Source organism: Grus americana, chromosome 8, assembly GCF_028858705.1.
Source record: "Grus americana isolate bGruAme1 chromosome 8, bGruAme1.mat, whole genome shotgun sequence".
Lineage (NCBI taxonomy): Eukaryota > Metazoa > Chordata > Aves > Gruiformes > Gruidae > Grus > Grus americana.
This window is the reverse complement of record NC_072859.1, coordinates 12,360,692-12,385,151: the sequence shown is the minus strand read 5'-3', so window position 1 is coordinate 12,385,151 and position 24,460 is coordinate 12,360,692. Positions and strand designations below refer to the sequence as shown.

The 24,460-nt window shown below is 35.9% G+C and overlaps 1 protein-coding gene across 5 annotated transcripts in view; it reads right to left on the bottom strand.

The window, feature by feature from the left end:
• Window positions 1-24,460, bottom strand: part of CAMSAP2 (calmodulin regulated spectrin associated protein family member 2) — an 89,190-nt gene that overhangs the window by 38,615 nt on the left and 26,115 nt on the right. For 4 of the 5 annotated variants that reach the window (XM_054833526.1, XM_054833528.1, XM_054833527.1 and 1 more), the window contains exons 3-4: window positions 5,337-5,498; window positions 4,600-4,683 (exon numbers count right to left, since the gene is read on the bottom strand). In XM_054833526.1, coding sequence (XP_054689501.1) covers window positions 4,600-4,683; window positions 5,337-5,498 — 246 coding nt within the window. Of the gene's footprint in view, window positions 1-3,645; window positions 3,721-4,599; window positions 4,684-5,336; window positions 5,499-24,460 lie in introns of those variants that run through there. The other variant, XM_054833529.1, reaches the window with a different exon arrangement.

The window sequence follows — 24,460 nt, the reverse complement described above, 5'->3', positions numbered from 1 at the left end:
AATCACATTAGCATCAGCTGCATGATGTGCAATGACCTGAAATGTAGATGGAGTTTTGGCTACTGACAGAGAAATGATCCGAATTGATACATACAATTCTAAACTCACAGGCGATCAAAAAATACTACAGCAAATTATAAAGAAAATGTTTTACAAATATAAAATTTGACCTAAAAGCTTAATCCTAAGCACAGTAAAGTCAGTGAATTTTTCTGTAACTAGTCTAGCATAATACTTCTACTATTAAGGAAACAAAAAATTGTGTAGCAGTATTATAAATTCACACACAGAAAACTTCACCACTCTATTGATTTAATTGTAGAAATTAAAAAACCCAAACACTCCAACCAATTACCAAAGTGCAGGAAAGAATTTTTTTTTTTTTTAAATGAAGAGAAATATTTTCTGGAAATGGTGAAAAAAATAGTTTCAAAACTACTATGCAAAAAACTGCTACAGAAGCTTATTATTTTATGCAGTTGTTAAAATACTGCACTTCTACAAAACCCTTAAAATAACTGCAGTAATGAAACAAAGCTTCTATGTAAAAAAGCTATTGTACATGAAAGGGTGTGCATTAGTAATATGACTATTCTCAATATTCTCCTCCATTTAACTGGACATTTACACTGGAGAATCCCAAAGCCACTTAGAGAAATGAACTACGAGATGCATGTTCATGTCTGGCTCTAGCATTTCAGTCACACCAACTAAAGCACTTTCCATAGAGTTCAGTTTCTCTTCACCTCACTGAAATATAGTCAATGTATGGAAAAGTACATGAATTTGGAAACAATTATTTTTCAACTGCAACAGGAATTCTAAACCTTATCATAAAGCAAGTGTTTAGGTAAATGGATCAGACCGGGGCTGCCTATCATTCTTCTTAACGCTGACAGGAACATTCTTATTTGATTTCCAAAGGTGAAATGTATTTCAGACTTGGACGCAAAGGTCCATCAATATCTATTTAGTGATAGGCTGAAGAACTAGTCTTTGGAAAAAAGCACACATTACTTTCAATTCCAAAGACTAGCTCTCCGTAACAGTACAAACAGAACTGAACACTAGCAATCCAATATATATTTTTATTTGTCCACTTAGCTGAAACTAGGGTTGAGATGACTATGAATATAATTCAAGAGGCTGAAAGACTGAAGATAATCAAGTTTAAATTCAAATAGACTATAAGATTTGTAAATATACGCTTTGTAAAGGCACTTAAAAAAAGATAAAGACAAGTTGAAATCTCTTGGACAAGATAATGGGAATCCAATGGCTGCTGAACTGGCACTTTATATTAACAGGAATAAACTTCTGCTGTCTTCCTTGCACCATCATTTGTGTTCATGCAGCTGTGCATTAACTGCATTAATTGGATCAAGAAGCTGATCCTGCTGCAAACATTTCTTCTTGACAGGTTAGCTTTTGCTAGCAGTGTGGATTTATGACACATTAAATTGAAAGTGATACTACGGCGTTAGTGTTTTACCTTCACGCAAAAAGTTGCACTGTTTAAACTAATTTTAAAAAACGTTTTAAGAATTCAGGTCTTTGGATGAAACATTTGTTTCTCACATAGGATTTGCACTGATTTGGCTTAAATCTGTTAAGACTGATTCAGCCTAAATCACAAAAGTAGATGGAAAAATAACAGATTTTTTAGAAAGCTTTGACTACACTGGAAATCAGTAGTTTAACCAGTGCAACTGTACATTCACTACATATTCCTCAATGGAAGCCTGAAAACCAAAGCTATTCACTACAAAACTTGAAATTCTAATTCTGAAAGAAGATGCAGAGACTCTACCAGAAAAAGACGAGGTTACCACAAATCACGGGCTGATCAAGATCCACAGAGGACTACCTGGAACTAAAAATCATACGTAGTCCTTCCTCTCTTACCTTCTACAGGAAGCTATCAGCAGAAGAAAGTGAAGGAAAACAAAAGCAATCTCATAATCTGTTAATACTGTTTTTAATCTATCCAGAAATAGAAAACAGGTATATCTTATCAGTTTTATGATTTATTAATCTGTGTATATGATGCTTACAATTTTTAGAAATGTAGAGATTTACTATTTATTGAAAAAAGGTTCACCGTGGTTTTGTAACAAGACAGTAAGGCATTAATTTGGCAGGCTTGAGGATTTATGAATTTATCACAGTAGGAAATTATAAAATAATTTAAAAGTCTACTCGTTAACTTTCTTTCACCTTTTAGGTACACAACTTTGCTGCTTCTTGGCCAGAAATTAAAAATAACAAAAAGCTTTCCCTAATGACAAGAATGATCTATTCTTCCCGTGTTTTTTTGGCCATCTCTCTAAATCAGCAGAAGAGGCATTTTTAATTTAAATTTAGTTCAAGTTCAAAACCTGACCACACCTTAGAAACTCTGAAACTTAAATATCCAAAGGTGTGTGGCTAGAGCAGAAGGGAGATTGCAAAGTTTCTTCAGTTTTAGAATGGAATCATCACCTTTCGAACCACTGTGTTGGGTAACGTGGAGAAGCTAAATTATAAAACAACTTTAACCTGAAAAGGATGGTGGAAGACAGAAGAAAGGCACAATTAAACAGGCCAGTTCCCCTTCATGCTAAGTTTTAAAATACAAATAGAAGCAGCAGTTCGGAGTTTAAAAAGATCAAAGAAAGAAAATAAAACAACTTAATTCAGATATCAAGAATTAAGCTACAACTGTAATATGAGCATAGAAAATACTATACTTAATAAATATATAGAAGTATAATTTAATTTTTCCATAAAAGTGAAAAACCATGTAATAATATTGCTTTAGTTAACACAATTACTTGACAATGTAATTTATGCAGCTGAATCCCACACTGAGGCAAATAACAACATATACTTGGGATAATAGTATCTAAAATTCAGTGTATAGAAGAGAAGGCCTTAATTAGAATTTTTTCCATGATATAGCAACTATACCATGATTTCGGTATTTTGCAAATTCATTTGTACATTGGCCAACAGAACGGGGCTCTGAATGTGTTATAGCTTCACAATTCATATGAAAAACACTACAAATGCATATACCATTTTTACGTAAATGTTTTATTCCACTGGGTCCATTTATGGGATCAGAGTTACAGACTGTACAAGTCTTTCAGCAGTTGATTCAAGAATGTTGACATTAAAGATAAATTATAAACTAAAAATTTTCTCTTGCTATTCCTAATATAAAATGCAAACTACAGTGTAAGTGAAAATAAACATTACTGAATTTTTACAGATACAGGTACTTCTATGGCATTGCTTTGATAATAATGTCATCTTAGATATATCTTTGTTTACCATATTAAGACTCTCATCCACTTTGGATTTTAAAAATTACTGTCATCTTTCAAAATGACCTAGAAGCACACAAAACTTCCTACTATTATTTTCAAGAAAAAGAAAAATCACTAGAGGACAGAGGATCATAGGTTATCTCACCGCCCCCCATTTACTTTGTTTTATCTAAATTTGAGAAATGAACTTGTCAAGGACATCTTATTCTCCAGGTTTCTATGCCATTATCACACTGCTGAACACAGATTAAATTTTCCTTATCGAGATATATGCATCAGGGTCACACTACTATTGTAAAAAACACCATTTTCTTTTGCTGAGTCACATACTTACTAATTAGCCTTCATCATTCCGTATATTTAAAAAGAAACCACAAGTGCAGGGGCATTCATTGCATTCATACTTTTTGAAGCTGAACTTCTGATCTAGCCAGGTAACCCGCAACTCCTTCACAGTAGCACTGAAAAGGAGATAGCTGCTTACATGAAAACAGACCAGGAAGGGAACTAGGATTACAGCCTTGCTGTAGCTAGGAAATCTGTCTGCATTCAAGTGCAGGGATAATACCAAAGGGTGTTCCAACTGATTACCAATTCCCCAATAATAATTATATCACAATAGGATAAATGATCTCATTCTGAAGCAAGCAATTTTACATACTTTGGAACTGTATGCTATCCTTCCGTATTTTGATGGGTATAATGCTATTTAATTATCTGAGCTCCGCAAACAAAAGGAAAAAAATCCTGTTATGAAGGAGAATCAAACATAATCTGGTTTTATTGTATACATAATAAAACCTGTAATCAACCAGTATTTTGGACCATAGCCAGAACAATGCTTCCCATGATGCCACATACAGATCTCTCTTTTGAGATGCATGCAATTGACAAGGAAAAAAACATTTAAAATAATACGTAAAAACGTGGTGGTCTTTTTTGTATCAGATCTGACTGCAGTTTTAATCCATTTGAAAGTATTCATTAATCTTAATAAATTCCTTAGTACTAACATAACAGATGTTTCCCTGCTATCAAAGATTTATTTGTCAAAAGGACAACTGGGAATAAAAAGTGCAACTCAGTGTTACATTTAAATGGATATTTTCATGGAAACAATGAAACTAACAACAAAAGGACTGAACACTAAAAGTTTGCTTTCTTCAACAAGCAGTTAAAAATGGAATGTCTGCAAATGTATATTTACCTATACATACTATATGCAAGTAGTTTTTGTTTATAGATAAATGTTTACTCTTGTTTAAAGTATTTTAACTCCTACACCTACCTTTTGACCTCCTGCGGATTCTGCACCGTGATGCTCTTTTAGTTTTTGCTCCTGTTCCATTATGTCTTTTAAATGTTCATTTACCTAGAGACAAAATAGTTTATTCAGTGGTCTGTTCTAAGTTAGTCTGTTAACTGAAAAGATTAAACAAGTGTTTCAGACTACAGCCCTGAAGCATAATCAGAAAATGACAGTTTTAGATGCAGTCTGGGGTCACTAGTTGTCAGCTGTACACTGCACAAACTAACCTGCCCCTTATTATGCTCAACCACGTTTGATTAACAGTGCATCCTTGTTACTTGATTTGACTATGCAGTGAAACAAGATGTGTTCAAATACAAACAGAATACCTTGGGTTTAAATCATGTTAAATTACACACTAAGATGACAAGTCTTGACAGAGCCAAAAAGAGACCCTCGAGCAGCCGTCATGCCATCTCAGCATGACGGTGACTGGTAAACTGTCATATGTAATGTCTATTATAGTATTTTATTTAGTATTTATATAGTATTTATAGAGTATTTATTTAGACTTCCCATTTATTTGGTTCACACAACATGTTTAGCTTATTTCTGCAAACTTTGCTTTTTATTATCCACACACAGCAGATGTAGGAATAGTCTGTATCAGACACAGTCTTGATATACCTACATACATCTATATCGTACCCACTCGTCTCTAATCAAATCATATAGACTACAAAGAAAATCACAGCTTGCTTTTCCAGTACTCATACCTTGTTTATCCAGTACATGACAGCATCCTCAATGTCATAAGGTAGATCTGTAGCTTGGAAGAAGGATGAATACTGCTGAGTGCATGCAATCACTTTCTCAACGCTGACCATCTCTACAGTATATGCCATCATAAGAGTATCAATCATGGCCAAGTGAGCACTCTACAAAGAGAAGCAGCAATACCTAATTAGTTTGCAAATCAAAAGATCACTTTCTTGCGTATCATTTCTGAACATAGTCACATACGTGCAAAGATCAAAACTGTAAATGCTGCAAGTTTTCTGTCTGGTTGTCAGTTTTTGAATGAAAGACAAATGAAGACAAACACACATAACAGATCTGAGAATGCAATACAAAGCACAGGGACATGAATTAAAAAAAATATTTATTGCAAATTAAAATAACTTGTGTAACAAAACTAACACCAAAAATAAAGAACTGGAAATGGAAAGAATAAGCAATTTTAATAACTCAAACATTACAACACTTTTAACAAAGCTAAAGAGATCTTTTAAATTTGTCACCCTAGCGAAAACAAAAACCCCTGCCTGTTCCAATGTTATTTGTACTGGAAATAAAAGCTGAGATTGCCTGGTAAACAACCTTCATCATCATGAAAATGCTTCATTAGTAAGTGGAAGTTTATCTGTTTTTAAAGTCATAATCCAGGAAGAAGACGACACCATTATACTAAACTTAAGTAAAAACAACATGATAGAAAATGTTTTTCTTCTAATAAACTAATTATCTTATGCAGATGCAGCTATATATGAACAACTGGGTTTAAAATAAGCATATACTGACAAATAAAATATAGCTTCTGTTAAAAGAGGAGGTATGTTTCTCCTGGTGGTGTTATGTATTGAAAGACAATGGCTATGTCACAGTTTGTAATAATTTAAAAACAAACAAAAAAGGATGACAAGCAGGATTTACATTAGATACTTGTGACTGAATAAGAAAATGATGGCAGTTTGTTGAGGCAGTGCCTACAGCTAAACAGATTTGTTTCTGCTTCATGATAAGATGAACAGCAACAGCTTTCTAAGTATTAAGTAACATTTCCCATGAACCAGAACAATTTCCAAAGACAGCGTTTTTTAAAACATTGCCTTTAAACACAGCTCATGATGCAAACAAAGATCCCAAACACTTGGTAACACCATCACTTCAATTCTATTAAAAACATTCATATAAACATCTCACAAGGTAGCTATAACAGCCATGGCAACAGCAACGCACAACATGAGTCACACAGCAATATGCCATTTAATTATTATAGTCAAGGTAGTACATGCACATCATTTATTCCAGAATTCCCAGCAGGGAAAAGATGAACAGATCAAGACTTTGTGCTGCCCTTAGTGTTTGTATCATCGACGAAAGTGATGATGCTGGCCTCAGAAGCAAGCAGCAGCACATAACTTTTTTTTTTTTTAAATGCAGTTAAGTTACTTTGATGAAAAAATGCAAACTATACTTACTTTATTAACTAACTAAAGACATTCACAAATTGTTCCTGACAACCCATCGTCCTGGAATGAGTTCATTCTCTCTGGACGCTGGATGTGACCTGAAAGCCCTCTGTCTGCCACATGCTCCATCCATGCTCCTAGCACAGTAGTGCAGCTAGGCTAGGAGCCAGCGCCTCTTCGCTCCTGCCACCATTGACTTATTCAGAATAAACTCTTTTCAACATATTCATCTGCCTTATTAATTTATTTACAGACCTTTTGGGGACTACTATGGACAGAAGTTCCTAGGTGCAAATGAAGGAAAGAGCTGGGGAGTTGAATTCTTGCCACCCAAAGTATTTAAGAAAACAGAGAGTATTACCCATGACCAGTCTCCTGAGGAACCTGAACTCCAATGTTAAATATGGCAGTTCTACACATAGATACAAGAGTTTCTCCTTTGTTGGCCCAGAAATGCAGTGCAGAGAAGGAGTTCAGGTAGAGTATCACATTAACTAGTAAAGTCCCCAAACCTTGTGAGGGATTGCAGAGCCTTGGTCAGCCACACAAATCCATGCAGTTCTGCAGGAGCTTCCAGCTCAGATTGCAGAAGGGTAGTTTAACAAGTACAAAACAGGAAGGAAGAAAGGAAGACTTGGATTGTTTCTGACATCCAGGGGTCACGGCTCTCATGGTCTTTCCTTGCTATATCTTTGTTGGCTAGTCTCAATGGCACTTGGGTTAAAACCTTGTGCCATTTCCAGAACCTCCCCAGAAAATGGAGATATTAAAATAGCATGAAAATGCTGGATTTGCTTTTTAAAATGAGGTAGTGCACAAAATGTGTTTCCCAGTCGGACATAAGAGCAGCCTCATATGGAGTGCTACTGCTAGAGGTGTGCTAAGAGTCATCTGTGCTGATCCAGAACTGCTCGGACTGCCTGCTGCACACAAGGATTGTTTTCATCCCCTGCCTGCGAGGTGGACACAGCCTTCCAGTTGAGGTGTGACAACCAAGGAAACTCCAAGCAGGTTTGGAAGCAGAAACTTCTTCCCCAACTGGTGGTCCACGACTAATTCACCGGCTACTGTGCCTGTGCTCTGAGACTGGCCCGCAAGAAAAGCAATCGCTGGCAGCTCTCCCAGAGGGAATTTAGCAGCTTTCACCTTCCATGCTGGATCATCGGTTTCTCTGTAAAACTTGATCATGCCTATGAAGTGGATTGCCAATGGAGAGCAAAAGCCGCTGAAGTGTTGCTAGAACTGCCAATAAGCTCAATACATTATAAATACATTCAGAAAATTATTTACAACTAGCTAGCTGAGCCACATTTTCAATGTTTATAGCAAATTATTAACGAACTGCAAACTACTTAAGCAAACAGAGGGAACAATGAAAGGGATGACCTTAGATAATACTCTGTATTATCAAAATCAAGTGTAATAAACTTTTACCCATGCTAACTGGATCCATGTCACTATTCTTTATTTTATATAACTTACCAAATACAAACATCTTCAGAGTCTCAAAAGTGACTCCAAATTATTTTCTTTATAATCCAGGCAGAACGCTCAAAAGGAGGTTTTTTAAAAATAGTAAATAATAAAAAGAAGTATTTGAGTCAACTTGCATCTATTATCCTGAGAAACAAACTACAAAATGGCTGTCTTTCCCAGTTAGCAAAATCAAATTTTATTTTATAGGTAATTTCTTAACTAATAAAAATATTTAAAACTATTAACATCTACAAATTTTTCCCCAGAAAATTGCAACCAACCAAATAAGCACATAAGATAACTTATATCTAAAATAGTTGGGTTTTTTGGGGGGTTTTGTTTCAGTTTTTTTCTTTAAAAAGGAGGTACAGAAAGAAACACTACTTAATTCCACATACAGTTCTACTGGTTTTCTTCCATTTTTTCTAGAAAGAGTCAGACAAGCTGCATTCTTTTACATCTTTTAATTCACTATGCTCAATAAGAAAGACTAAATTAAAAACTGCACTACAAAAATAGTATCCTACTGTTCCAAATACAGGGTTTATCAGCATAATGGCTGAAGTTCTCTACAAAAACAATTTTATATAAGTCCTACTGATAGTAAATGAAGTTTCTTTTTTTTTTTTTTTACATCTCTACTGAACAGCATATTTTAAGTACAGCAGAGAGAGGTCACTTTTACTAGTCAAATCCACAATTATGACTGAATTATGACACGAGGAAGCAACCTTTCATATTTGTGGGGGACATATAGATATCATTCTGAGCCAGGCAAAAACTAGGATCAGCTGCTCTGCTCAGCCATGTTGTCTTTCTCTGGACAAGCCTGTAATGCAATGCCTGAAGGAAGTCCCCAGGGGCTGCTGATGACTGGTACCAAGATGGTAGTCTAATTGTGGCTATTTCCTCCAACATGTCAGCATTGTCAAATGCAGCATAAAAAAAAAAACCAGGCAGGATTTTATGCTGTCACATACCTCCCACATCCAGAACTGCAGCAAGGTATATTTGAATAAGGACACATGATTTTGAAAAAATAACATTAAAAAAATTAGAGAAATAATAGAAAAAATCAGTAACATACTTAGTTACACAGAGTAGAATATAAAACCATTAAAGAAATATCTTTTAAAAAAAAAAAATCAAGACCAATACAGCAGCAGTGAACAACACTGGAAGTAATACACTTTTATCACAAAGCTGTTATGCAGAGATTTGGTTTAAGCCAATTCAAGAAATCTTTTCATTCTTTGATCATTTCACTACAATGATGCAAAGTACTGAAGTCTTACATGGCACACTACAAAATGTTAAAAAAAAACCCCAAAATGCTGAATTCTTAGGAGGTATTTTATTTTCTAGACACAAACACGGTTTTGTCTTTCCCAGCTACACCCTGCACAGAACACAAGAGTTTTATCTTGGTAATCTTTACAGTCTTGTGTAATTACTAGTTAGTTTCTGCTCTGTAAAGTAGGTTCCATAGCTTTATTTTCTACTGCTAAATAGTTCAGTAAGAAGCTTACAGAACTGTAGAAGAAAAATTATTCTGAGAATGACTGCTAATGCTTTCTCTGTCTGCCTAATCTTTGATCACGGAGCTTGCTCCACCTCCCTTGAAGAATTGCAAACAAATTCATTAAGCAAAAGGTGTATATGATACTGTACACATAGATACTTATGGATAAATACTGTATATTATAGACAGCTCTTATATTATTACCTACTAAGGATATTTCTCATACTCCATTAAACGATATTCAAGTCAAGAGTTCTCTTTTAACCTGCCCTTTTAGGAATATCAAGGACAAAACCATTTCCTACTACGATGCTTGAAGAAAGGGACAGAAGGAAAACAGAGGATATAATTGTTATCCTCGTGCTAAAATAAATAAAGGACTATTTCCTTAAGTCTTTTATTGAAAGAAAAAGTCCCCTAATCTCACTATGCTTTGGAGAAGAGATTTGATCTTTGACAGAATATGGCTTTTGTAAACAGGAATATGTATTTCTGTTCTTATTGAAGTTGGTCGTGCTTCAAGAATTTTATGAAAGAATTTGCCCATATTTAAAAAAAAGTCTTCACACTAGTTCTCACTTGCACAATAAACACATATATTTCTAGTTAAAGCCCCTAAAGATTTTGCCTACACTGCATCAGGCACTTGAGCAAAGAACAGAAGAGATCAGCTCTCTATAATTAGCTAGGAAAATATTTACATCACCTTTGTATCAATAGCTATGCATGTAACCAACTGTTTCTACCTGCTGAAAATGAAGTTTTGATGCAGACACTTCTCAGAATACAGTAAAAAACAGTAACTTGAGCCAGTTACTTCAGTTAACAGTAAAGTACAAATTAAATTTCATGGGCTTGATGGAACCAACTCTGAAGATACTACATACAAGTAAGCACTAAGATTACAAATACGTTAAATGGTCAGTGTATTCCTAAAAATACTTGGTCTGTTAATGTTAACTGTAAGTAACATTTCCTAAATTAAACCTGAAATTCCCATTAACGTTCTGCCAGGATATATTACCACTTAATTTAATGTTACATTTCCTTGTATAATTATTGCCACAGATTGAGTGTTATCAAGACAGAGCAAAGATAACTAGAAAGAAACAAAGCAAGAAAGAGAATACAATAACTAAGATACAGATTGTCCCCACAAAAACAGTCACCGAATTTATAACTGCTAGAAGGTATGGATCATATGGAATAACCATTAAAGGACACCTGCTTAAAGAGAAAAGACAGGTAAAACCAGAGTTGCTTAAATGCAGAGTAAAAAAAGACAGGAACAGCAGGCGAGTATGGGGTTAAACATCCAGGACAACTGTGGGGAAAAGGTGTGCCAAGAGCACTATGAGGATCTCCTTCCGTCCCACCCTAACCCAGGTCTCTGAATCCCGCTTTCTGGCAGATTCTGTGAACAGTGCAGTTTGAGGAGGCTGAGTAGCTTTAGCCCTCAGGCACCCTCTCCCAAAGACTCTCTGCTAGATAATCTGAGTCTCTAATAAATCTGCTAGCATAATGAGATACCACCTAAATTCCAAGTCTCAACTAAGAGTGGAAAATTGCAGAATTCCAACTCAGGGAAAGCAAAGGGTAGGCTCGATACTGCAGGAGGTGACGAAGGAATCCATGAGTTGAGCCAATAGGCGATAAACTTCAAAGCTATTGCTTCCTTTCCCCAACATTCATATAGCAAAATGAAGACAATTCTGATACTACAAAATAAACAACAGTTTTAAAAGATTTCGATCAACAAAATGGGAGCAGTCTGAAGTAGTCATTTCTGCCTCACTTGATTTTTGGACCCAATTCTTCTCTAGCCTCACACAGTCCTTATGCCTAGCACAAATCTAAGAGAACCCCAGTTGTCTAGCTATTCTTGTCCTGCAACGGAATGATCATGTCCAATTACCTCCTCACTGCATTTTCATGAAGAACAAGCACTTGACTCTGATAAGATGCTTGCTCAGCAAGAACGGGCATTACTGAGTCATGCTAAACACATCATAGCAGGTTCTGCAAGGTAGAGGGAATGGTTTGTACTTTCAATATTTATTATAACCTTCTGTATTTGGTTAACATTTAGATTTAGTAATCAATTATATGAATGTATATAAAACATCATGATTGGACTGATGGTACACATCTGACATGGGAAATGTAATTAACTTCTTAAAAAAGCATTTGTTAAGTATAGATACTTGCTGAGTTAACATTTTGATAGCACTTCTAAGTTCTTCTACCTAAGGTTTTCTCACTATGCTTGGTAAGGAATTTAATACTTTGATCTATTAATTCAATCCTAACTAAATACTTAACAGAGATTCCCAGATTCTTTCTGAATCCCATAATCACATGAGACCTTGCCACTCCAGGTCATAAATACCAGCACGACGTGCACTGGAATCAAGAACCAGCAAATGGTGTTAGTCACATTATTTTTATTTTGTCGTATTTTATAGTTTCACACTACCTACATTGTTGGGTTTTTTTAAAAATATACTTAAAAATTACTCCAGAAATTACCTGTATCCTATACACTGGAAGAATCAAGTGCCTAATGGTAAAAACCACGAATGTGCTTCAGTGTCTTTGTGCCAAGTACTGCATGTTTCAAAAATAAAGTATTTTTAGTTGGATAGGTTAAACTGAGAAATTAACATAGGATAACCAATAACAAGACAGTTATACACATTTAGACAAATAAATAGCACCAGCCTCAAATTTCCCCAGAATATTTTGTTTTTACAGATAATTAAGGATTTTCTTAGATCACACTGTCAAATCCTATGCAGATAAACCAGAAACAAAAATCCCTTACAAAAATTTATATTGTTACATATGTGCACTGTCTCCTTGCTGTTATGCCCTGGACATTTAAACCAAGAACAAGCAGTAATTATATAAAATACCATCTGAATGTCTTCTGTCACAGAAATCTCCACCAATCTTTGAGGAATAGAAGAGTAGGAAAAAGAGAAACAGGGCTTTGGTTATAAATTACATCCATATTTAAATAAAAAGTAGTTCCTCCTTCCTGACTCACTCATACCTGCATGGTAATGACATTAAAAGCAGCATTTTAACTTCTCTGGCAGCTCAGCTAAAACACTTCCAGAGGCAGGTATCACCAGGAAGTATCCAAGCCTGTTCATCTCGGAACATCTGTTGAAGGAACACAGCCTTAGGAGTTCTGGAGAACTACCACTTCCTCATGGAGATACAGGAGCAGTGACAAGAAAAGCTAGCTTGTTACAGAATTTGGGGTGAAGAGTTCAGGTTTGGGTGATGTGCTCTAAGTACATAAGAGAGGAAGTTAGAAAGGGAAAGAGAGAAAAGAGGCTGAGGTCCCAAAATAAAAATATATGTAGGCCTGGGGTACTAATTCATGGAGATGAGACTGGAGGAGGAACCAGAGGCATGTTTTCTCCAGTGCATGACTTAGCCTGCCACAAGTCCCACTGACAAAACCACTCAGAGCCACTGCTCAGTATGTTAGCGGAGCAGATCCGTTTTGAAACTCTGCAACATGGACTTCTAGTTAATCCATTTCACACTTACATATAGATACCCAGCTTTTGTTGCTCAGGTAACTGATACAACATGCTTTCTGACTAATCTGCATTTCGAGTTTGCAGATAATAAATATCAAAGAATATTTGAAAGAAAGAACTTAGAAACCTAGAAAAACTTAGACCAATCCCCTTCCCAAAGCAGGTCCAACTAGCTCAGGTTTCCCAAGGACTTCTCCAGTCAAATTTTTAATATCAACAAGGATGAAGAATCTACAACTGCTTTGGGCAACCACCTTATGTCTTCCATCACGTTAGTGTTAGCTGGTATCCTTCTCAGTACAAAATTCCAGTCTCATGGCAAATATATGGCTAAACTAAAATGTAGAGAAAGACTCTGTAGCTCTCATTTGCTTCAAATACTGAGCTCTCAATATCACTATATTTGTATCAAGCTTTTTATTTTTTTTTAAATAAAGGTAAACACAGAACACTGCTTTCCTACAAGAGAAAAGATGAAGTTAGCTATGGTTCCCTCGTTTCTCAAACCAAAAAAGGATCAAAGTAGGGCCAAATTATCAATGGAAAACTTCAAGTAAATTCCAGGATTGTTGCTAAAAACCCTGCAACTCACCCAAAGCCCAGCTGAACAATGCAAGTTGCCATGTTGCTCTGTTACAATATAAATCCAGAATACCTTCAATAAAAGTGTAAAAAGATGCAGACTTTAATCCAGCATAACTCAGCCTACCACGTAAACCACAAGCTGTTACCAAGACAGTGTAAGAAGCTGAAAACAAATAGGTTGCTGTCTTTCAAAGGAGGGGAAGAAACATGAATATTTGCAGCCAATATAAAATGTTCCTACATTTTCATCTGAACAGGCTCCTTATAATTTTCCTTCTGTTTTTCTATGTATACCCTTACATGTAATTTTTTGATGTTTCATTTACTAACATTATGGTGAGATAGCTGCATCTGCACAGTTCTGGACTGGCCTTCCAGGGTAAGATTTTAACTCCTACATTCTACTCAGTTCCCTCAGGAAACGTGCCTCCCAGCTGCAACTTATGTGAGACTCTTGCCAAAATACAATACTGGAAATGCAGGCTTAAATTACTCAGGGAAGGTATTTTAAGAACTTAATTATAAACAAAAAGATTGGGGGTTTTGTTGCAAGCTCATCTTTGGTTTTGAGAGGTAACCATCCTTCTTGGTCCAAATTCGTATTTTTATTGTATGTTGAGAAAATGTGTAGCATTTTAGATAAAACAAAAAAATTTAGTGTTGAAGCTAATGCCTCTGATGTGTAAGCATCCAAGACCTAGGGACAATTTTATTCTGTCACATGTCAAAAATCACTGTATTTTTATAAAGCTGCTGCTCAAGAACCCATGAAATGTTTCTGTGATTTTTTTGTTAAGTTGCTGATGTACAAAAACCTATTTTTAGGACAGAAACATGAGAATCTCTTAGGCTTAGCTTTCTTTGTTGATCTAGGAAAATCTTGGCTAAAGAAACCAAAACATTATGACTGTTCATTTCAACATAGTATCTTCAAAAAGAGAAAAACTAGCTGCAATTTTTATATGAAAACATAATATGAAATCTTCCTGCATTTGCATATGAACAACCTCATGATAATTTCCTTGCTGTTTCTTTATTAACCATAAAAAGGACAGAGAAATAAGGTCATCACACTCATTACTCTAATGGCAATTACATTAAGAATGGGAGTTACTTGTCCTTTTCCTCAAAGGTTTGTAGGAACATCACATTTCTAGACCATAACACAGCACAGTAAGACATGAGAGGGAAATTGACCTCATCAAACATTTTCTTCTAAAATAACAGCCAAGGTCAAAAGAAATTTCCCAGTCCCCTACTTCAACTCTATCAGTAGCGTTAAAGAAATTAAAACAGACATAGAAAATTATACTGATCACAAGAAACCTGTTTCTCTATGGCTGCTAATGTAGTAACACCTTGTAAGTGACAAGCTGCTGACTAATAGCATTACTAAATCAGACAGCTGACCAGCATTTTCTCATCTACTTATTAAAGGATTGTGACAGGCCAGCCACAACAGTGGCTGCTAAACAAGGACACGGCCCATAGTGATGTTATAGCAGAAGTAGGAAAGGTGCATTATGGTTGTTTTGATAAATATATTCAAAAGCCTTTCCACTTGTTTGTTCAATCTGGACTAAACGCCAAGCTTTAAGACAGATCTTGAACCTCTAAAGTAGGGCTTCTTCAGAGAAAGACTCATACGTACAAAGACACAGGCATAGAAAAATTATTTTACTGTAAACTTTATGATCTGTTTTTTCATCTTCCCAATTAACTGTGTAGTCAGGCATATAATTTATACTTAAGAATGAGCAGTATGCGTTCATTCACAGAGATCCTGCTGTACCAATAATCCTTTTTAATAGATTACTTGCACCCAGGGATGTCCACTTCAACCACTGCTGTAGATTTTTGCAGGACATCTGGCTGTAGTCCCCATTACTATAAGCTTCTACTAAGCATCAGGCCATACAAGCTTTGTCTGCGTCAGGAACTGCTGCAGATCAACAGGAGCAGGATGATAGACAGAAAAGGGTTGTGTTGAGGACGGGATACCTATGATATAGATTTCTGTTGTCAACCATCACTCCACTTTGAAAATAATCTGGAATTTAAGCAGTGTACTAGTAAGGCAATGGATTGTCTTACTATCAGCTTTTCACAAAAACGGGAAGGTCCATGAAATAGTAACTAAAGCTTTTCTTAAAAGTTACCTAAGTGATGGCATGAAAAATAGTCATAGATACGACACCATCTTCAGGAAGCTTGTTGCCTAAAATAGAAAAGACTAGAATGTTCTTTTCCAAAGAATTAAGACAGAACAGGAGACCGTTGTGAACTAGAGACTACTCAGTTAACTGGCAATCAAGGTAAAACAGTGCCCGTTCTCATCCTTCACAAGTATCTGTTTGTAAACTAATACTTTTTATGGCATGAAAATGAATTGGAAAAGTCTCTCTCCTCCACCTCCCTTTGGTAATGAAATAACTGCCAGTTCATAAGTCTATTTAAAGACTGAAATAATAAAACACACAATCACGTTCTTATTCCTCATGCTTTTTTGGTTCATAGTGTTACTCCAAGACCTGTTGCTTAATTACTAGCTCTCAGTAAAGTCAGCTGCAGCAATAACCTATTCACATTGGAGTAAACAACTATTTTCTTTGGCAAAATATCACTCCTCCTTTTCTCCCCAACTAAGGCAAGCTGAGTAAGAGGACAGGGTGATGAATGAAACAAAACAGAGAAAACAGCTGAACAGAAAAAACAGAATACAGAAACATGAAAAATAGTAACTCCTATCCTTTCATTTTCAAAATAACACATTTCAATAACTTAAGATGGTGATTACTAAAATGTACATATTTGCTGTGCTTCCAGCAGTAAATACCAATAGTATTAACCGAAACGTCTGCTACAAGCGCAAGATATGTCAGCACATGCTGTCCAGAAACCACACAAGCCCTTCGCATAATGACGAAATCTTCACTTCAGCAAAAGGAATGATCCCCATATATGAACCTCAACTACTAAATCACCTTGTTAACTGGGAAGAGGAGGGGAGATGAAGGGAGGGAAGGAAGAGGAAAGGGAAGTATTTTAGAGCAGTCCTCAAATGATGGATTAGGAGACCAACAGTAAACATGAAGCCCCCCCCGCAGTGCCACATACTGCGATGGAAGGATTAGCATAGGCCCAGTGTAAAGGACAGGTAGGGGTGTAGCGTGTTTAAAAAGCTGTGACTCTGGGCAACAGTCAGGCAATTTGATTGATTAGCTACATTGTTTTGTCAGTCAAAAGGGTACAACCACAGAACAAAAATCTTTGTCAGGCAGTTTAGGTGTCGAACATTTGGAGGAACTGAAAAAACAGAGATTAAAGTGGTGTGAATAGTAAGGCCTTCAGAGGAATGACATCAAGCCAGGCCAAAATCTCTGGAGAGAGTGGTTTTTTTGATTGGACTGAATAAAGCAAAGAAAAGTAGAAATTGTTTTCTAATTTTTTCTTAATTTCTGACTGCCTTATTTTGCTCTGTTTGTAGTTTGTTTGGGGTTTCCCCCCCCAACACACACCACCTTCTCATTAAAGTTATAAGTTGACTGACATCTGCTCTTTCTTTTCAAGCATCCAAACTCTGTAATCCCATAATCCTTAAAGGGTAAAGGATGATGATGTGGTCTAACCCAGCAGGCAGCTAAAACAACCACACAACCTTTCGCCCACTCCCCCCACCCCCAGTGGGACAGGGGAGAGAATTGGGGGGGGGAGTAAAACTCACAGGCTGAGATAAAGACAGTTTAATATGTCAGAAAAGGAAGATGATGATAATAATAATAAATAATAATAACAGAATATACAAAACAAGGGACGCACAGTACAATTGCTCAACATCTGTTAACCGATGCCCAGCTAGTTCCCGAGCCGTGGTTGCACTCCCAGTCAGCTTCCTTCAACTTATATACTGAGCATGACATCATATGGTATGGCATATCCCTTTGGCCAGTTTGGGTCAGCTGTCCTGGCTGTGTCCCCTCCCAGCTTCCTGTGCACCCCCAGCCTCCTCACTGGCAAGGCAGCATGAGAAGTTGAAAAGTCCTTGACTTGTGTAAACACTGCTCAGCAACAACTAAAAACATCAGTGTGTTAACATGATTCTCATCCTAAATCCAAAATGCTGTGTCTGGCACTCTTCCCATTCATCCTCATTGCACTTGGGTGCAAAATAAATACTGACCATTAAAAAGCATCACTTGCTATATAGTTCAGGTACTTCAAAGTATCAAATCCAAATCACTTGATTTTGAATGTGCCTTTTGCAGATGACAAAATAGCTGTTTAATGCAAGTTACTCATACTGAAAAAAAAAAAGAACAAAATCAGTTTTGCACTTCCAATGAACAAGCACAGAGAGGTTCAACCAGAGCAGCCAGTACAGACAAGAGGAACATTAACATCCCTCACTCCTTCCTTCTCTGTGCATTATAGCTTTCAACTTCCTTGTACCATCCCAGGACACATAGTCACACAACAGGAAATGTGCTTCCAGCTCCATCCTTCACCCAGGCTTGAAAGCAGCAAGTCAGGCTGTATCCTAGGACGTTACAGCCAGAGCAGGAAGCACTTCGAACGGAGTTTGCTGTTCAGATACATGTTTCTGATATCCACTGCAGAAAAGGCTGCAGGCTGGCTGGCGGCCAACTAGACCATACTGATCTACCAGGCAGCTTTGACTGTAACCATGAAACAGTTCAAAATAAAGAAAAGGCATGATAATAGTGATTCTTCAAACTTTTTACTTAGATACTATTTAAAATATTTCTATCATTCATTAACACGACCTTTACAACCAGAGAGCTTGTGGAGGCCCCATCCCTGGAAGTGTTTAAGGCCAGGCTGGATGAGGCTTTGGGCAACGTGGTCTAGTGGGGGGTCTCCCTGCCCATAGCAGGGGGGTTGGAACTAGATGGTCTTTAAGGTCCCTTCCAACCCAAACCATTCTATGATTCTATGATAATAGCTTCTGAATTAATCCTTAACTGACTACACTGGGATTCTCTTTACATAAACTATAAATTCTTTTGGCAATTCTAGGTATATCAATGACAGACTATAGAAGTTATTTTGAATGCTGTCTTTATCTTAGTCTTCGGGTTTTGAACAAAGGTGAAAAGAATGTTATAGTGTAGGATGCGGGCATGAACTGGAAAAATTACATTTCAGCCCTAGCAAAGCAAGCGCGTAGGCACTAAAACACACTAATCTGAACAAGCTGATCTAAAATCCAAGATTCCTTAAGTCTCACCACTAAGGGTATGCAAAAATATCAATATGCAAATGCTTCTCATCTATCAAATGATGTACATGGCATATGACAGCCTACTACTCCATCAGTTACTCCATTAAATCAAATAGTACAGGTCCACACTGTGTAGCTACAAGTTCTGATGATTAATGAAATGTGTACTCTCTAATTCCATGAAACAGGATTTCAGACCTTATTTTTATTGCTGTTTTAAGATTAAGATAGGATGACAAGAGGGGAAGAAAAGAAAGAGGAAAAAAAAAGATTTCATGACTTTCTCAGAAGTCCCCTGAGAGCCAGCTGAATGGTCACAGCTTCACTCCTATGTTCGTTTTGTGATCTTTAACTTCTGGATGTTTGTCTTCAGATGGTCATGCCTGTCGTAGAAGTAGTGACATCTCATTTTTCAGCCATAGTATAAAGTCAATAGAAGCCAGTTTTAATGTATTAAAAGTGGACAGAACGTTAAAGGAACTAAAACTTATGGCTCTTTACATTCTTAATGTCTTAGTTCCCTACTTGTAGATTTGGCCCAATAAAACTTTCATATTTGTTTATATATACACACTTACACACACAAATATAGGAATAACATGTCAGAGTAGCTTTGAATATATGTAATAAATAATGTTACAATAGGCCTTAAACAATGAGAAAGAATCAGTCCTTCAAACAGCATTATCCTCTTGGGATGTGAATAAGATATGTTGTATTTAAACACTATATCATACTTTTGCCAGAGTCCCAAGATTACAAATGAAAACATCACTCTGGCTTTTCCAAACTTTCCAGTATTTGGCATTGCCACTAATTTTTAAACTTTTTTTAATGCATAGTAATATATAGAAATAATAGTCCCAATTTAGTTTTTATAGATACGGGTGTCTGTATTAAAAAATTGTTTGTTTTTAAACAGATTCTTTTTATAGAGTAATCAATCATTACAAACATCCGTTGTTCATAGTTCCAGACGTTTGTCTAACAAGCGTTGTTCAGCTGTTTATAAACTTGGGACCTTTTAATTCCACTGTTACCCTGATCCAACAAGAAAACTTGCCATTACACACTGGTATTGCAACAAAACACTGAAAGAAACAATTTAAACTCTCTCCTAATTACTGATAATGAGTGTACTGCCAAGATATAGTAGTGAGTGTATTCATATTTGCAAATATACTGCTACATAATTATGGTAAAACATGCTGCTTGATGAGATAAAGACAAACAATTCTTTCACAAAAATAAATAAATAATATATAGGCCCAATTTTATGGTCTTCTCTCTCAGTCTCCAGGTTTTATTCTGTACTTGATTAATTTAATAAACATTTCACTGAAATAGTAAGCAGCCCTACCTTAAGCATTAGCTACCACATATTGATATTTACAACAAACTAATCCAGGGAAAAACAAGTGACCTACCAAGCTTTCAAATTTCACCTCTAAATGTCATTTAGCTTTCAATATATCATCAGGTTCAAACTGCTTAGGCAAATGCAGGTAATTGCATCCTCCAAAAAGATATCTGAAATATGTAGAAGCCTGCAGAAACAGTTTCTGTAAATATGTAAAGAGTCTACTGCGACATGCTTTTTCACAGTATGTCACTTTTTTCACAGTATGAAAGTTAACCTTTGAGACCGAATACTGGACTTAAAGTAACTAAACAATTAATAACAAAACCTAATGTTTAAAATTACAGGAATAAAGTAAACTTCTACTCCAAGTGCATATACCTTGATGGCTTTCAATGTACGGGGAAAAGGTGAGATTTTCAGATGTGAGATAGAAGGACATGAGGCAGAGAACTCATTTGTATAATTAGTTTGTGACATCAATTCCAGATAAAAGTCACTTTTTCCCCTTTCCCCTCATCACATTAGGGAACAATCATTCTAATGCTGTTATAAAGCCTTCTGAAAAATTCTAAAACTACTAAAAGCCTACCTTAAATATGTGGCAAATCACTAACTAATATCTAGTAGCATCTATCACATGCTCAGCATTATCATGATGTTGAAAAGAAACTCAGCCTGAATCACGCAGCTCACACCCTAAGACTGAGACAAAAGCAGCAGAGTAATTTGACTGGACAGTTCGTTGTTTTTTTTAAGTACATATTGTATTATATTTAAATGGATTTTAGATAAAGAAATAACCTAAATTCATGTAAGAGTGAACTAGTTCTTTCAAAGAAAAATGTCAGTTTTGGATGTAAAGAAAACAAGTGGAATGGTGGGATAGATGTTATGAAGAATAGTCTCAACATCTAAGAATTGTAGATGAAGCTCTCTGAAATTGCTTCTGCTAAAAATACTGCAGAAAACAGTGATCAGCATGTGTTTACAAATACTGTGACTATATTTTAAACAAGAACTAAAACTTTATTGTCAACTTCAGTTGGAATAAAACTGGACAAGCTCATAAAAGGAAATAACCTGGTATGTTGTTTTAGTAAATACTATCTACATAAAAACATTCAGCCTTTCCAACTGAAAATTGAGTGGCAGTTTGAAAGTCTAGGTGCATTGTACAACTTTGCACAATCTTTGTTACATTAAAATGCCAGACAAAGTACAATTCTGCTATTTTTAAATTAGTTCTAATAGTAGATCTTATTTGAGAAGTTCGGCAATATCCATTTCAGGTCAAATATAGATAAAGTCTGGGATACACATTCATTTATATTTTCTAGTAATTCAAATATCTTAATACAGATTTACATAACCTTATTTTTTCTTAGGGAAAATGTAGACCCGAGACAGTATTTATTATATTTGCAGGCTTCAGACAATGTTTAGTGAAGAAAAAAAAAAAAACAACTCCCCACTTGAAGATTGTTTTTTTTCCTCATACTCAAGCAATACTTTAAATTCTCTGAAAGCCTCTCACACTCTCAACAAATATTATGAAGCGTCAGTTATTCTGTAATAGAAGATTTCCAATCAATCTTCCCTTCATATGGACCTGCTATTCTAATGAAAAGGGCTTCGAGAAGAGCAAGTTCTGACCCCCATCTGGTACTGTTCCAGTTACAATCCTGATGGCAGCGCAATGAAAAAAGTCCTGAAGATGCTTTACTGCTGGATTTGTAAAGAAAAGCAGTTTCCTTGTTCTGTAGGTCCTGTGCTTTGCCAATTAAAAAATAAGAATGAAGAAAAGGTTTTCTCCCCCTCATATAGCGCACAACCACCCAACACTTTTCAAAGAAAGGCATTTCTTGGAGCTGTGCACCACAGAACTTGATTTTCACCTTGTTACTTCTCCAAGCTAACTTTTGCTTAAACATTTTATCCCTGAATTCCATTTGAACTTAGTGTAATACTAGTAACTGGTATCGGTTATCAGTTTAATGTATAACTAGATGAACATTAAGTAAAAAAATTCAGTAAGTTCAATTATTATAATTCATAATTTTCTTGAGTATAGTATTTTCCTGTTTTAATCACAATCCATTATTTTGCCCCCAGAAATTATGACATTAAGGTAAGAAATAATGGCATGTCTAGTTGCCAACAGATTAGCAATGTATTATTTTAATCTGTAAAGTACCACGTACGCTGATGCCATTGCAAGAAGCAGAGGAGGAGAGGTGGGAGTTATGCCGTGGGAGAAAAAAAAAGTATCATCCTTCTGGAAAAAGATATTCCTGGCGATAGGCTCTATCACACCATACCTACACACAGATCTGGAGGTCTCTGCTTTATTGGGGTTGTCACAGATGGATGATGCCCTTTGGATAATATAACCAAAGGCTTTTGAGGAAGCATCTCCAAGCACTTGGCTCTGGTTATCTTTTGGTAATAAAAAGAAGGCAAGTGGAAAGAATTTAAGTTGCTCTATGACAACAAAGCTTTGTGGATTCATGGACTGTGTGCTCTGGGCTCAGGAGTAACTTCACTTCTCCCACCCACCCATAATAAGTTGCCCAAAAGATTCAGCCCCCATCCCAAGCCGTCTAATCTCTCCCATTTTTCCTCAGACCTACATCCTGAGGGCCTTTTTGAACTATTCTCAGAATGTGCTGGTTCAGGAAAGAAGCTCATCAGAGTCCATAGCTATTTGGTCTACACTTCAGCCTTGCCTTTGGCAAAGGAGTGAATTTGGCTTGCTCTCCTCTAGACCACAAGCTATCTCCAATATGCTTGTAAGAACTTGTAACAAAAGTAAACTATTTTCTAAAATAAATAAGCAGCAGAAGATAGATATAGGCCATAAGTAGAATGAAAGACAAAAACAAAATAATCATTTGACTAGGATTAAACCTGCAAATTCAGATAATATTTTACATTCTTTTCAAAGAAGGGTTGGGAAAGGTACAGAAGCAATGCAAAGAACAAGAAATAAGCAGTGTATGCCTTCAGGAAAACTTAAAAGACAAATTTATTCAGTGGTTATACTGGAAGAATGGTATTTTTGTAGATAAAATAACTAGCAGGAAAAAAATCTAGAGGACTACAGTTTGGATAAGACAACAAAAGGGATGATACGATCAAAAAAAATTAAAATAATATGAAAACAGTCTTGCATGATTTTAACTTTAATTTATTCATCAAGATAGTAGCTAAGATGAATATTACCTAGAAGTGATGTAAGTGGCAGGAGAGATATGCAGTTGTTAGCCCAGCAAATGCAGTACCTTTTCAAATGGCAGCAAGGGCTGCTGTCCAAGGTTTCAGCCTTAAAAAGATGGCTAACAGCTTATTTCTCTCATGACCAAGGACGCTCTGTATTTAAGGATAACAAATAATGGCCTGCGGAGAAGTATCTCAATTCTATTACCAGTATACATAGTGACCTGCAAGCTGATACTACTATTTTTCACTTTTTTCAAGAGATTTCTAATCCTTTCTGTCTTCTAAAATGTATATTAATTATTGATAGCCTTTGGATTATCTGCAAGTCTGCCAATTTCATACATAACCTACAATTTCATCTCAGAGTCTAGAGAAATAAGGAAAGAAAAAATATTGTATTTTAAAAATTACAAAAGGATTTAAAGAGGAGCTTTCTGTACATATTGAGCTATTCTTTCTGTAACTAAGAACACTGGGGACATTCCAAAAGACTAGAAGAAACAAAACAATGGATTTTTTTTTTGAAAGACAGACAATACAAATAATTTTAAGGCCCCACATCCTCCTCCTGATCTCATGCAAAATAATTTCAGAGTCAGCAAGCAGCTTGATTTATATATAAAAAAAGATAATAAAAAGATAATGCTAATTAAAACATGAACTTATAGAACATAGATAACATTC